At 41.5% G+C, this 14,302-nt stretch overlaps 1 protein-coding gene across 4 annotated transcripts in view; it reads right to left on the bottom strand.

The window, feature by feature from the left end:
* The window catches only part of RIPOR3 (RIPOR family member 3), a 148,264-nt gene that overhangs the window by 8,730 nt on the left and 125,232 nt on the right, over positions 1 to 14,302 (bottom strand). For all 4 annotated transcript variants that reach the window (XM_089513833.1, XM_089513836.1, XM_089513834.1 and 1 more), the window contains 5 exons: positions 10,337 to 10,466; positions 8,000 to 8,608; positions 6,416 to 6,555; positions 4,164 to 4,302; positions 1,962 to 2,097 (listed from right to left, as the gene is read on the bottom strand). In XM_089513833.1, the coding sequence (XP_089369959.1) occupies positions 1,962 to 2,097; positions 4,164 to 4,302; positions 6,416 to 6,555; positions 8,000 to 8,608; positions 10,337 to 10,466 (1,154 nt within the window). The remainder of the gene's footprint in view (positions 1 to 1,961; positions 2,098 to 4,163; positions 4,303 to 6,415; positions 6,556 to 7,999; positions 8,609 to 10,336; positions 10,467 to 14,302) is intronic.

Below are 14,302 nucleotides of genomic sequence, written 5' to 3'. Positions count from 1 at the left end.
CCAGACAACAGGAAAACCACCACAACCACCTCAAAGATTATGAGAGCATCTGTAACTGCAAAAACTATAAAGCCCTTGAACAAAAGCTGGCTTCAGGCACTACAGAACTAATATTATTACAGATTGCAAGATGTAATAATAGAGTTAACTGTTGAGATTAGCCTAAAGAATTTTGCCACTGGAACCAGCTGGTTTCTTTTTCCCAGAGGCACTAGATCTCAATTTGTAGATCTTGCTATTCCTCCTCCTCCTCCAACATAATCCATTTATATATCACTTTCCCCAAGGCAGCTTACAAAAATTAATCACATCTTCTTGTTGTATTTATAATAATTTGAAGCGAACTCACAAGAAGGCGGATAGATCCAGGTTCCTCGTATTTAAAGCTCTCTGCAGGTTTGAATGAACTATTCAAAAAGGTAAAGGATGATAGAGAATGGAGTATGGCTACAAGCACATCAGACAACTAAAGGGGTGGGATATCACTTTTAACTACCAAGATTTAGTCCAATGGAATTCTGGGATTTGCAGTTTAGGGAAGTGCTAAAATTCACTGAACAGATCTAGTACTTCTTTACAAAGTACATTGGGTTTTGGTTTTGGTTCACCCTCCCCCCCAGGTTGTGGATGTGGTTGAATCATTTCTATTCAACCAGTCCAGCAAGCCCGCAGTCTTGGTTTTATCTTTGACTCTTCTCTGTCATGTATCCCTCAGATCCAGACCACAGCCAAGGCTTGTAGATTCTTTTTGTACAATATTGCCAAAATCCGACCATATCTCTCTGCCTCTACTGCCAAGATCCTGGTCCATGCCCTAGTGATCTCACGACTTGATTACTGTAATGTCCTCCTGGCTGGGCTTCCTCTTTCTCACCTCCGTCCTTTAATCTCTGTTCAGCATTCAGCTGCACGCATTATCACTTCCACCCACCACTCTGACCACATCTCTCCTGTGTTGGCATCCCTTCACTGGCTCCCCCTCCCTTTCCGCATTCAGTATAAGCTCCTGCTGTCGACATTTAAAGCCCTCCATGGACTGGCCCCTCCTTACTTATCAGACCTTCTTTCTCCTCACCTTCCCACCAGGGCCCTCCGTTCTGGTAGTCAAGGTCTGCTATCCCAGCCCAGGATTTCCTCTGCCCCATCCTGGATTCGCCCCTTTTCACTTGCTGCCCCTCACTCCTGGAACCTTCTTCCCCCACAAGCAAGAGCCATCACTTCTTTAACCAGCTTCAAAACGGAGTTGAAAACCATCCTGTTCAGAGAAGCCTTCCCAGGCATTGCATAATTGTTGCTTACTATTTGATGTTCTTTTGGTCCCTGTTTATCAAACCATTTCCTGTATTGCTATGTACTGTATATGCATTACCCTACTTGAGAGTATGTATTTTCCCTGGAATATGATTAACCATCCATTATGAAGCCAAGCCCTCCCTCCAGTCCATCTGCCTTGGTCCAGGACTTGGAGGTAGAGAGGAACTGCTGGACTTCTTACCCTTTCCCTCCGCCACTCCCTTCTCCTTTTGTGTCATGTCTTTTTAGACTGTAAGCCCGAGGGCAGGGAACCGTCTAACTAAAAAGATTGCATGTACAGTGCTGTGTAAATTTACAGCGCTTCATAAATGAAGGTTAATAATAATAATAATAATAATAATAATAATAATAATAATACCATTAAGTACAATAGAAGTAAAAATGGTGTCCTTTCCATATAAAAGGGCAAAATCAAGATTTTCTTTTTGGAATATATATATTCCAATATATAATAAATATTTTCAATCTACAGATGGTTGAGTTCATGGATAGAGAGCCAATTGTACCTACAAATCCCAGGCTTCTATAAGATGGAACCCTGGCAGTTCGGGCAGCATTGAACTGCTACAACTATGTAATGTGGACACATCCCAGGTGGCCCTTATGATCTGTTCCACCTCTCTGATTTTGAATATCACATGACTTACTTTCTTCAACAGATGTTAAGTTCCGTGGCACAGGAGCAGCCAGAGCAGAAATTATTTCTAGAATGCGTTTCTGTTGTGATACCTCTTCCAAAAGGTTTTCCTGCACAATCGGAGCTAAGTTTGGCATCACAAGTTTCTGGAAACAAAGAGGGGGTAGAGAGATGTGTCTCATTTGAAACTGTGAACCAGTTAGATTCAGTTAGGCATGATTCAAAAGCTTTCTGGGGAGAACACCTGCATTCCATCTCTCTGGTGGGATGGACATTGTCAAATGCAAGCCCAACAGCTGTGGGTTAATTGCACATAGTTGACCCTGGATGTGAATAAAAGCACTTCCTTCCTTTTCCAATTGTATTGCATGCTGATAAGCAGCTGCCAACATTATGCAACATGGAGTAATACACATAGAGAACTCTTACAGCTTTTGCACTGAACTCCAAGGCTGCTTCAGACATTATGACCGAAGTGAACACTACTGAAAGCAGACTGTGCACAGCAGCACTTCCCATGATTCTATCAGTCTATGTGCAAACTAAACACACCCACTCAATAGAGAATTGAGATTGGCTTCAGCTTCCAAAGAGGTCCAATGCTTGGGAAAGTTCCTTTTTGGATTACAGCTCCCAAGATTTACAAGCCAGTATATCCACTAGCCATCACTATAGCTTGGAAAATATTGTGATTCATACTCCCTCCAAATAACTATTCTAAGATCTGAACAGATCTAGACTAGTGACAAAATAGTCTTGCCCTTCTAGCCAAATTCATGTCCTTACCCATCCAAACAACAACTGTTCCAGACACTGCAGGCCTCCATCCTACTCATCTGCTCAGTGTCTTGGGGAGATCACAGTCCCAATTGATTTTGTGTTCTCCCATTTTTTCAGCTGCTTTTAAAATGTTCCACTTTCTCTCTCGTCATCCCATTTTCCCTTTTGTCCTCAGCTTACTCTCATTGCTGCAAACAAAGTTCAAAGTGCTAAAGTAGTTCACTCAATTAACTTAGCAGTGGGGCGAGGAGAGAATCTTGTCCTTTCCTGTAGACTTGTGAGTTATTTCTCATTAATAACTTTTGCCATCTTGAGCACACTCACATGTCCCAAGTGAAATGTTGGAAGGTATTTCTGTTACTGATCTATAAAGAAACCTCTCCTTTTATCCCAAGATGGGCAAATTTTCCCCAGGAATCTTTAGCTGAAAATGCTGACTAGAAAGGATGTTTAGCCTGAAGATTTGTCGATGAGAAAGCAAAAATAGATCCCCTTGGGAGTCTGAGTGTTGTGGCATTTCCAGAAATTGGCCTGTCCCTTATGGGGATTGTGGTACGTCTGTGGATAACCAGATTCTTGATTCAGCTTTTTGGATGCCCACCAAGCCCTGGTCTTTCCAGGGCTGACTGTTACCACTATACTAACAGAATCAGTGTGGAAAAAAGAGCAACAGTCTGCCATGTTGTTAGGTACAATATTGCCTGTAATCAATGAAGCTAGGAGGAAATGTAGTCTGAGATTACTGAAAGTCAACTGTAAGAAAGAGTTGTCAACCTTCCAACATGGTGTCTTCCAGCCATAGTAGACTACTACTCTCATCATCCCCAGTCACCTTCTGAATTTGCCTTTTAAGGATTTCCTGGCTTTGAGATTTTATGTTAAATCCTTAGTTACCTAACTTGAATAATCTGATGGTCATACATTTGGAAAGAAGCTCACCAATGGCCTTTTCCCAATATCACCACCAGGAATTGGGGCCCTATCTTCTGGCAAAGGAAAAGCCTAATTTGCCTGTCATGAAAAAAAATGGAAAGGTAAAATAAAGGTTGCCAAATATTTAACTATTTGAAAATTAATAGGTAGGACATGTCTGTGCATATAGTTCTAGGCAAGCAGCACACAGGAAATTCAGGTTACCAAGGCAAGCAAGGCAGTGGTATAGCCCTTATGTACTTGCAGGCATCCCAGAGTCAACTGGTTGGCCACTGTGGTAAACAGGATACTGGACTAGATAAACTTTTGATCCAACATGGCTTCCCTTAGACACTTAGGAAAGAAAGTCTTGTCAAGTTAAATGTTTGCAAGAGATTTCTAACATTTTTACTGAATCACTAGGATCTCTCCAACTAAGCATATTGTTTTAAACATTCCATGTCTCTCATTCTGTGTGACCAAACATGGTAATAAGACATTAATCTGCAAAGTTCCCCACCTGTAGAAGAACTTTGCAGAACTGCAGGTGAACTTCCAGAAGTGTGTCCAGGTCATCAGTTCCTGTGGTTAGCTCTTTCTTTTCTGGTTTGGTATCATAGTAGAGGGGTGGCAATGTGGTATCGTTGTAGGTATTAGTGCTAATGGCAAGAGAGGAAAAAGAAATCGAAATAATCAATAGAAGTAAAGGAAGGGTGGGGAATATAGGCCCAATCCAGATGGGCCTTTGTGGCGCCCTCGTCACATGCTAGGGGTTGGCCGAGGGCGCACCACCCATACGTGCCTCACCCCTAGCACGTGACGAGGCCATCAAAATGGTGGCATCCTGTACACACGGGCACCGCCATTTTGAGGCGACGGACGCTTAGCGTCCACACGTTGTGCCCCTTTGTGATGCCACAAGTGTGCCATTGGCACACTGCAGTGTCACAATGGCACCGCAGAAAGAACCCACTTTTTGTGGGTTCTTTTTGCTGCGCGAGGGAGCTGCACATTTGTCCGCTACAGCTTCTTCATGCAGCAAAACAGGAGACGGGCAGACCACCCTTTTGGGCAGTCCGTACCCCGCCTAAGTCTCCTTCTGTTTTGGCTGCTGCTGCTGATGATGATGATGATGATGATGATTTTTATTTATACCCCGCCTTTCCATAAAAATGATCAAGGCGGCTTACAAAGATTAAAACATTGCAGTACAAGATAATAACAATTACAATATGAAAGTTAAAAACGTTGCTACAAGGAATGGGAACAGGAATCAGTAAAAACACATATGTCAAGGGCAGGAAATGGAAAAATCGATTTACAATGGTCAGGGGTCAAAAGGAAAACAAGGGGCAGAGAAAAAAATAATTAAACTAAGGTGGGAATGCCAACCGAAATAAATGCATTTTTAAGTTTTTCTTGAAAGACTCTAACGATGCGGCGGAGCGGAGCTCTACGGGGAGCTTATTCCAAAGAGAGGGGGCAACGATGGCAAAAGCCCTCTGTGAGGTCCTCACAAAATGTGACCTAGGGACCTCCAGCAGATAAAAAAAAGTGGCCACTGCTCCTCTCATACTATGCGAGAGGATTAGATTTAATGTCCTTAGCTCAGGAAATTTAAGGAGATCCATGCAGTCTATATAAGAAACAGAACATCAGGAGATCTGAGCAAAGCCCAATTCCAGTTCACCCACTCAAAGTGGCTAGCCAGTTGCTCCTGGGAAGCTCACAAGCAAGAAGGGAGTATAGCATTCTACTATTTTTTCTTCTGATCATGAAAGCTCTCTTCTATGACTAATAGCCACTGATAGAACAATTCTCCAGGAATTTGACTAATCTAACCCATTTTTTAAAATTTTATCTGTGGCTTTTCACCACATTACACAATTATAGCACTTTGCTATCACTCTTAACATGACTTCATCCTGTGGAGTGTTGGACTCTGCAATTATGTGAGTTTCTGCAATTTTGTGAGTTACTTAGAATGCTCTGCTAGAGTGCTCTAATGTTATCATTCAGGGGAGAGCACAACAGAATTTTAAATTCTTCACTAATCCAGAAATCCCAGGATTTTATAGAATATACCAATGACATGTAAAGTACAATCATACTGCATTATCCTGGGGAGCAAAGTGCACTGTGCATTGATATGGTGCGTGCAGTCATCACTGTTACTTCCTAGTCAAAAATAAGTGTGGTCTAGATTCATACTTCAGAGCCTGCATGTCAATTAAGAAGGCTTGGATGAGGGTTCTTGCTGGGTATGACTACAATTACCATAATAATCTAACCATTGGCTATGTTGACTTTGGCATTATGGGAATTGTAACCCTCAAAGTCACGTATCCAACGTCTAGAGAAAAAGCCTCAACTGAAACAAACTGTGTTTTTGTTTAGCAAGCAGAGGGGGCATGACTTGGATTAAAGACTCCTTTCCCCATTTTCCATGCTGTGGTCCCAATCTAAATTGGGTTTTGTGTATTTGCATTTGCAAAGGAAGAAGCAAGCAGATGTAGCCACCTGCTCTGCAGTATAATAACATGTAGTTTGCTCCTAAGTTAGAATCCCTTCCTTTGGGAAATCCCATAAATTCTTAAAGGAACATTCAGACACACTTAGCTGGATGACTCCCCAGTGCTGCAGTTCAGATTTCATTTTCATATTCCTCCAGCCTTCAATAGTTAGTGCTGTGTGTATTTTTCAACTCTGAAAAAGTGATGCTGAGATGATATGCTCTTGGAAGGAAATAACACAAGCTGATGTAGAACTTACCTGATACTACAAGTCCTGACACTCCCAAAAGATGACAGCTCATCAGCACTGCAGTCAGCATTGAGGAAGTCAAAGCTTTCCAGTACTGTCTCAACCATCAAACTTTCAACAGAGGAGTGTTTTGGATTATACTTTTTTGGCTGTTGGTAACAAAAAGCCAAAGTTACATTTTATTTTAAACAGGAATTAATTTTATCAAAAGAAATATAGCATTATCAAAAGTCTTCACATCACTGAATTATTTTTTATTTGTTCTGCAGTTAGAATAAGGATATATTATCATAGCCAGGCTTTTAAAAAAATATAGCACTGTAATGATGGTTATTGCTACATGCAAATTCACTATATGTTGCAGTTTAATCTTTTTATGTACAATTGCGATAAATAAATAAGGTGTAAATTGCCTTGAGTGCTTTATAAAACAATGACTTAAAATATTTTAAATAAACAAACTGGGGGATTCTTTCTAAAAGAATAGACATGTTAATCTGTTACAGGAAACAGTCTTGTGGCATTGAAATGTTGGTTTGATAGATTCAAACCAACAGAGAATTACAAGACAGGGAATTAGAAAATCTTCCTGTTAATCACCTGCTTTCCTTGCCTTCATTTGAGGCTGAGAGAGTGTGACTTGTCCAAGATCACCCAGTGAGTTTCCATGGCTGAGTGGGAATTCAAACCCTGGTGTCCAGAGTCATAGTCCAACATTCAAACCACTATCATGCTGAAAGTCTTCCAGTAGCATGTCTGGGCATAATCCATATGCTTGCGAAAACATTCTTGAAGCCTTTGGCTGGAATCCTTTGCAGCCGTTATGCATGTGGTTGTACGTTTTAGCTATTATGCAACATATTTATTCAATTAATGGTTGCATAAGTCTACCCATTTCACATAGGCCTAAATCCTATTGTTAGCCCAAACTACAGACCTTATCGCATGGCGTAATAATCCATTTTACCTCTATCCATCTTAAATCTTAATTTGGGCTGCATCATGATCTTATCAGAAGGTTTTAGCCACCAAATCTGCCGCCTGAATACATCCCGGGTGCATCCCTGCTTCCAAGAGCACTCCTCGTGGCTCTTTTCAGAACCAGAAGTTTTCCAGCTTAAGAAATTAATGAATTAATTAAGACTTAAGACAGATAAAGGTAAAACAGACTATTAAACCATGCGATAAGCTCCTACAAAAGACACCCCTGAATTAATTGGATTTGCCTGTGTGTTGATTCACCACTGAACAATTGATTCAGTGGTTTTACACTAGTTGGAACTAACCCAACAGGATTCTAGCCATGCAGTTGTGAATTCCCAACTTGTACTATACTTAACTATTTGTCAGTGCTATCAATTACCATTTTATTGACTGGAATTGCATTCCCCATTGCAGAATGGAGTAATAAGCAGACATACTGCCAGATGTACAATTAACTATACAATCTTACTTTTTAGTAGAAAGGTAGTAGAGGACCACCATGTGGCTACATGAATGCAGATTTACACTATGCAAGCATAATGCCTGTTCTTGGCCTCTGCATTTGGAAATACTGAGGAGCAGGAGCTTAAAATGACAGCAAATCTGTACCTTTAATTTGTCCCGGATACACAAAATCTGATATTCCAGTTCCCGCAGTTGGATGGCACTTGGGTGCTGTGATTCTAGCAAATGTAACACTTCTTGCAGGATCTTCTCAATAGATCTGGTATTTCTACCAGGTTCGGCATCACCATCATCCTTCAAGCCTCTTTGACCAAGGGAGAAGACTGTTCTTTGTTGTGCTGAGGGAAGACTCCAGTCCCTGGTGATGGATTTGCTGTCACCTTTCTCCTGATCCAACAGGCATGATGAGATAGTCAGAGTAGTGTCAGCATGGGGTGTTTCTTGTAGGATGTCTAGAGTTCTATGGCCAAGAGGACGACTGAGTGAAAAGTTCCATTGCTCTCTTTCTACCTGACCATCCTGAAGCATAATCAATGGCAACATCCTTTGATTTGAGGGTGGAGTCACATTTCTGCTTTCTGTGCCTTTCTGGTCCTCCGAAGTAAAAGAGCTGCCTTCAGTTGTCTCGGTGAAGCTGTGACTAACAGACCTTAGGCGCATGTCAAAATCACAGTCAGCCAAGTAGCTCAGGATGCAGGAATCTTGGGCCTCATCTCTGATATCTGCTTGCTTTCTCCCTGGCTGTAATACAGACTGAGACAAACACAAAAAAGATTGGAAATAAAATAGCATATTCCTTCTGGAAATACATTTTATAATGTAAAAGCATAATCCATGAATTATACCTCTTAATGTTGATTTTTTTAAATGTATGCAGTTTGTGATTTTCTTTTCTCCCCCTCACCCTTCTTGCACATCACTAATGATGACATTCAATACCATTTTGAGTACTCTAAGTTATTCTTAGTTTTACCACCCTTACAGGCATGCTTGGAGGGGATGCATCGTCCCAGTGACTGCCCCATGATCTGGAACTCCCTTCTTAGAAAGGCTAGAACAGCCCCGTCTGTGTTCTCCCAAAAACTCCAACTGTTTTACTCCAACAAGTTTTGAGTTCAGAACTCAAAGTGGGTGAAATCACCCCTTCTCTCTATCTCTTTCCACCACACCTTTGTATTATTACTTACTTGATCAAATTTTATTTAATTTTGGCACATTCCAGATGTACAAAAAGTACGTACTAAGTACATACTAGGGTTAGGAAAGGGCGTCTTTTCCGAACGCCGTAACCCTAGTATGTACAAAATGGCGGCGCCCATTCTACATGGGCGCCGCCATTGGGACATCATGACCGTGCCGCCTCCAAATGGAGTGGTGTGGAAGTGATGTCCTGGTACCGCGCGAGGGCGCAGAAACGGAGCTCCTTCCAGGTTTGTGTCACTAGGCGCAGCCTTTAAACGGCTGCGCTAGTGACACAAGAGAGAAAGCAGCTGAGCGGCCCCTTTCTCTTCATCCCCGCCACTGTCGGGTGTCCTTGGGGCATGAAGACTTTTTGCCGCTTCCCCACAGCCTGGAAAGCGGCGGATCAAGGCCTCAGAGGCTGTCACTGTGGCAGCTGAGGCCCCGATCCAGCAGGAAAAGGGGTGGGTACAGGCCACCCCAAAAGGGCGGCCTGTAAACCGCCTTTCATTATTTTCTCCCAATGTGGGATGCTCACAATACTGTCAAAAGCAATCACTGCAATAAAATAAGATTTTACAACTATTATATAAGCTATCCTGTTTAACACAGCACTTATTTAAAACTGTTTAAAAGCAATTAAAACATAACAATGAGAATAAAAGTGTAGCAGTACCCCTTGGTTGTTAAAAAAAACTCCTACAGCAATCAGCCAATAGCCAAAAGCTTACCTAAATAACCACTGGTGGAAATAAATCAAAGCAGTCAACCTAGCCTCCTGTGGATGTTTTGCAGTCGGGAAGCATAACAGAATCCTCACAAACATGTCTGTGATACTGGGGGGACTGAAAGAAAGTCCTCTCCCAAGGCTCTTAAAACGCAGGCTGATTTACCCCTTATTTTCACTACTCGTTCTCCTCATCTTGATACCTCTCTTACCCATTTGCTAGGTCTGAACTGGTCTCTTGCAGAGGCTTTCTGATCTAGACCAAGGAACCAGCCAAGATATGTAGACTTAGGGCCTTGGGGCTGTCCACTCCTGATTCATGGGAGCTATGTATGGAAGAGTTGATATTGTTTGTAAAGAGAATGGTTTAGCTGTTTAGTATTAGACACAAGGGGCACAACAGCTTGGATTTCCTTTGCTTTGCAATACTGATCCAGCAATGCAAGATAGATATGAACTCTCATCGTACTTCTTCGAAGTGAGATTTCACTAACATCCATCCTATAACAGAAGACACAAACAGTTGGAGATTAGGGTTTAGGGCAAAGCAATACTCTTCACCCGCTCATACTTACAAGGTAATATTTCTCTCGGAAGCTGGGAGTGTTTGGTGGAGTCCAGCTGTATATGGAGTTTTTCCTACTCCCCACAGAAAACTTAGCAGTGGATCCCGGAGACAAAATTACACTCTCAGTGTCAAAGGGACTATGGGTAAAACACATAATTCACAAAGAATTTCAATTTAGAGAATAAGAAGCCAACATATCTCAGTGTGCCATAGACTGAAAATTATCATTCATCTGTAATAAAAAAAGGAGCTGCAGCCCTCCCAAAATATGGCCTTTGACTGCTCACTGCAATAAAAATCTAGTTGCTACTTTTCTGTTTTAGGGAACATAGAAAACTTAATTTTGTTGCAGGAATACACATTTATATATCTATCTATTTTATTTTATTTTATTTTATCTGATTTGATCTATATCCTACACCATTCTTCTTACGCAGAACCTAAGGCATCACTTTCTTCCACTGCTGGGAGGAGGGACACCCCAACATTTTTGTCACTGAAAAGACTGCATTGTTCTACCCAACTAAGACATCTGTTGCAATTGTGAGTATGGCATACAGCTGTGTGAGTGTCCTGAGCGCTCACAGGATAGCATCCATGGGATCACTGGTGTCACACAGATTTGCATTTATGGATTTCAGGTGCCAATGTCAAAATGGTTCCTTTTAGTATTAGACATTAAAAGAGCCTGTTTGGTGCAGACTACAACCAACTGTGAGGGAACTGAGGTCCAGGAACATCTGGAGGGCTGCATAGTTCCTACCACCCCTGCTTTACAAGCTGAGAATTTTTTGAAGAAGTGTTTATTCATCCAGTGGTCTTCTAAGTGCTCATCTTGTGGAAACACTTCCTACATTAAACAACCTGTGATCTGGCATCACCATCCAGTATGGTGTGGCAAAGGCTAAAGCCAACAGAGGGCCTGCCAGACCTGATTAATAGCCTTCATTTCAACAAACAAACGCATCCCAGGCCCTGATATTTCATGATCAAAACCTGAAAATAAGTGACTTGTCACAGAGGTAAGTCCCTGGTGATGTTACAAGGCTGACATTACCAGGAATAGTTAGGAGGATACATTCAGTGTCATACATTCAGCATCAAGCATAGTTGTTCAAAGTGTTGTCACCGTGTGCCTTCAAGTCACTTTTGACCTATGGCGACCCTAAAGTAAACCTACTGTACGGTTTTCTTGGCAAGTTTCTTCAGAGGGGGCTTGCCATTGCCATCCTCTGAGGCTGAGAGAGTGTAAGTTGCCAAAGGTCACCTAATGGGCTTTTATGCTCAAGTGAATTTTTAATGCACAAGGGATTCAAACCGTGAACTTCAAAGTTGTAGCCCAGCACTCCAACCTATGCCATTCAAATAAAACACCATCACCACCACCATGTATCGTAAAGGAGGAAAATGCACAAATTTTCATGAAAGGGCTCTCACTCTGAGATTCTTTCCCTTTGCCTGCAGACTGGAGAAGAGTGGCTAGGCCCTCAGACCAGGTAGCATTGCCCAGCCCTCTAATGTCTCAGCATAGAGGTGAATGAGTACCAGATAGCTTGATGTGGACTGTGTCCATTACCACTGCCTGCTCTGCTGTTGCTCACAGTCCACCTTTTGATAAGAGTGATGTTGGGGGCCCTCACTAGATGGCATCTTCTCTGAAAACCTTGCACTAGTCCTACATCCTTGTATTTCTCTCTCAGGAAATGTGTGTATTCTGAGGCCAGGTTTGGGGCCAGCCTAAGAGTTTCCTTTCTCAGACAGAGTAGCAAATGGATCATCACCCCGCACCAGTCAATGTCAATAAAACCCAGTGTGGGTCAAATCATTTGGGTACCCAAGACAGAAAATCCCACAAGTACATTTCTGTGGTAGTGAATATATAGAAAAGCAAGCAGAATAATTAAATATTTCTGGCCCTCCATTTCTGACCCTCCTGGACACCTGGATCCAGCTCCCTGAAATGGCACCTTCATTCCACCTAAGGATAGGGAGAACCTTAGTCATGTTCCATCCAGGGCAAAGATGAAAACTGGGCAGCTTTCCACACCTTGGTCAAACTGCAACTACAGAACCAGGTACTAAACTGCAACACTCACCTCAAAGCACTACAAAAAACAAAGGAGGAAGAGACAACGTGGGCAAACATAACTGCATTAAAGTACAGTAGTCATAACTGTTTGTACAATTCTCTCTGGTTTTGGCACTCTAAATATATGAAACCAAATTCTTTTTAATATATATTGGTGTTTCCTGTTTGAACTTTCTATCATGACTCATGGTTTATAAAGTTTTCATAGATTTTTCCATTTGTTCAATGGGTTTAAAGTTTGCAAACATGTACAGTATTTTTTATTTGAGTGAATGTAAATTGTGATGCCAATATATTGGAAAGAATTTGGTTATTCTGCAGCTATTTTGCCCACTTTGTCTCTTCCTCCTTTTTTTCTGTAATCAAATTGCAACGCCCAGCATTCCTCACCACTGGCTACACTGCCAGAGGCTGATAGGCATTGTAGTTCTACATCCGAGGGCCACACAATTCCTACCCCCGATTAATGATGCCCATTTTGGTGGTTTCACCTATTCTAAATGAGAATAAGATTTAGAGCAGTGGCTCACCAACAACTCCCTAGAAATTTTGGCCTTCAGCTCCCAGAATATCTTACTATTAGCCATGTTGCGTGGGGCTTCTGACAGCTGGAGGTTAAAACATCTGGAAGACCAGAGGTCAAAAAGCACTGGCTTACATCACAGCCAGCACTCTTCTTCAGCTGTGTGCTATCAAGAAAAATCAATAGTAGGAGAATTAAAAATTGTTCCAAGAACTCAAAGATTGGACAAACACTGACATACTGAATCCAAAAATTGCAGAACATGTAGATAAATAATTAGCCTTTTACACCACTCCCATGCTTTCATGTACATGAGTTTCATTGAAATGCAACTTAAGAGTGCTCTTCTACATTCGTTTTTAGCTGTCTGTGGAGCTTTGTCTCTTTTAATTGTATTGGTTTGGTTTGGTTTGGTTTGGTGTAAATTATTCTGAAAGCCCAAATGAAAAAACAGCCTAAAATATTACCAATATCGTAGAAACATTACTTTAGGGCTATGTGTAACTTATGGGAATTGTAGTGCAAAAAAGTATTTTTCCCCCTATGATTTTCGTAGCCATGAAAGCTAGAACTCAGTGTTCTTGTTAAGAGCAGGAGACTGAAGAGATATTGCAGGCTGTTGCTTTCTAGGCAGAGATTTCCAATGCCCATCCTAAATAAGATCTAGGTTGTGTCACGTTGCAAAAAATAAGGCAGCTCGACACCATTTTAACTTCCATTGCTCAATGCTATGAATTTCTGGGATTTGTAACTTTGTGAGATATTTAGCCTTCCTAGTCTGACAGCTCTGGTGCCTCCCTAAAGTACTAATCCCAAAATTTCATAGCATGGAGCCATGGAAGTTAAAGTGGTACAAATGGCTTTATTTCTGCAGTGTGAAGAAAACAAAGTTAAAGCTGCCTCATTTTAACAAGGGAGGTAAGGAAAATAATACATATACTAACAATGGCCATTTACAGGATATGTTTTCTAGTTTGCCACCAGAAGAAGTTCAGTCTTAAGTCTCATTAATTTTATTTGGAACTGCTTGCATGTATGCCTGCTTTGGGATGTCTGGCACAGCCTGAAGACACTGACAAACTTCAGCAGCCTTCCTCATTCTGAAGGTACTGTCATGATAATCACCAGTAACATTTTTGAGGTTAATTGGCTACATTGAACAGTGTCAAACAGCTGGTGCTCCTCAAAGCAAGCCAACAGCACAGAAGAAGATTAGCAGCCCATCTGTTTATTCTCATTCCTTTGTAGTAAATTAGCACACAATGTCTACAGAGAGAAAGGAGAGAGAACAAGGTTTACCATCCATAGTAGTGTATTTATGAGTCCATGAAATGACACTGGTTGTTCCAAATTGCTACACT

This window comes from Sceloporus occidentalis, unplaced genomic scaffold (assembly GCF_023333645.1).
Source record: "Sceloporus occidentalis isolate IW3139 unplaced genomic scaffold, rSceOcc1.0.p SCAF_3, whole genome shotgun sequence".
Classification (NCBI taxonomy): domain Eukaryota; kingdom Metazoa; phylum Chordata; class Lepidosauria; order Squamata; family Phrynosomatidae; genus Sceloporus; species Sceloporus occidentalis.
This window is presented reverse-complemented; position numbering and strand designations above follow the sequence as displayed.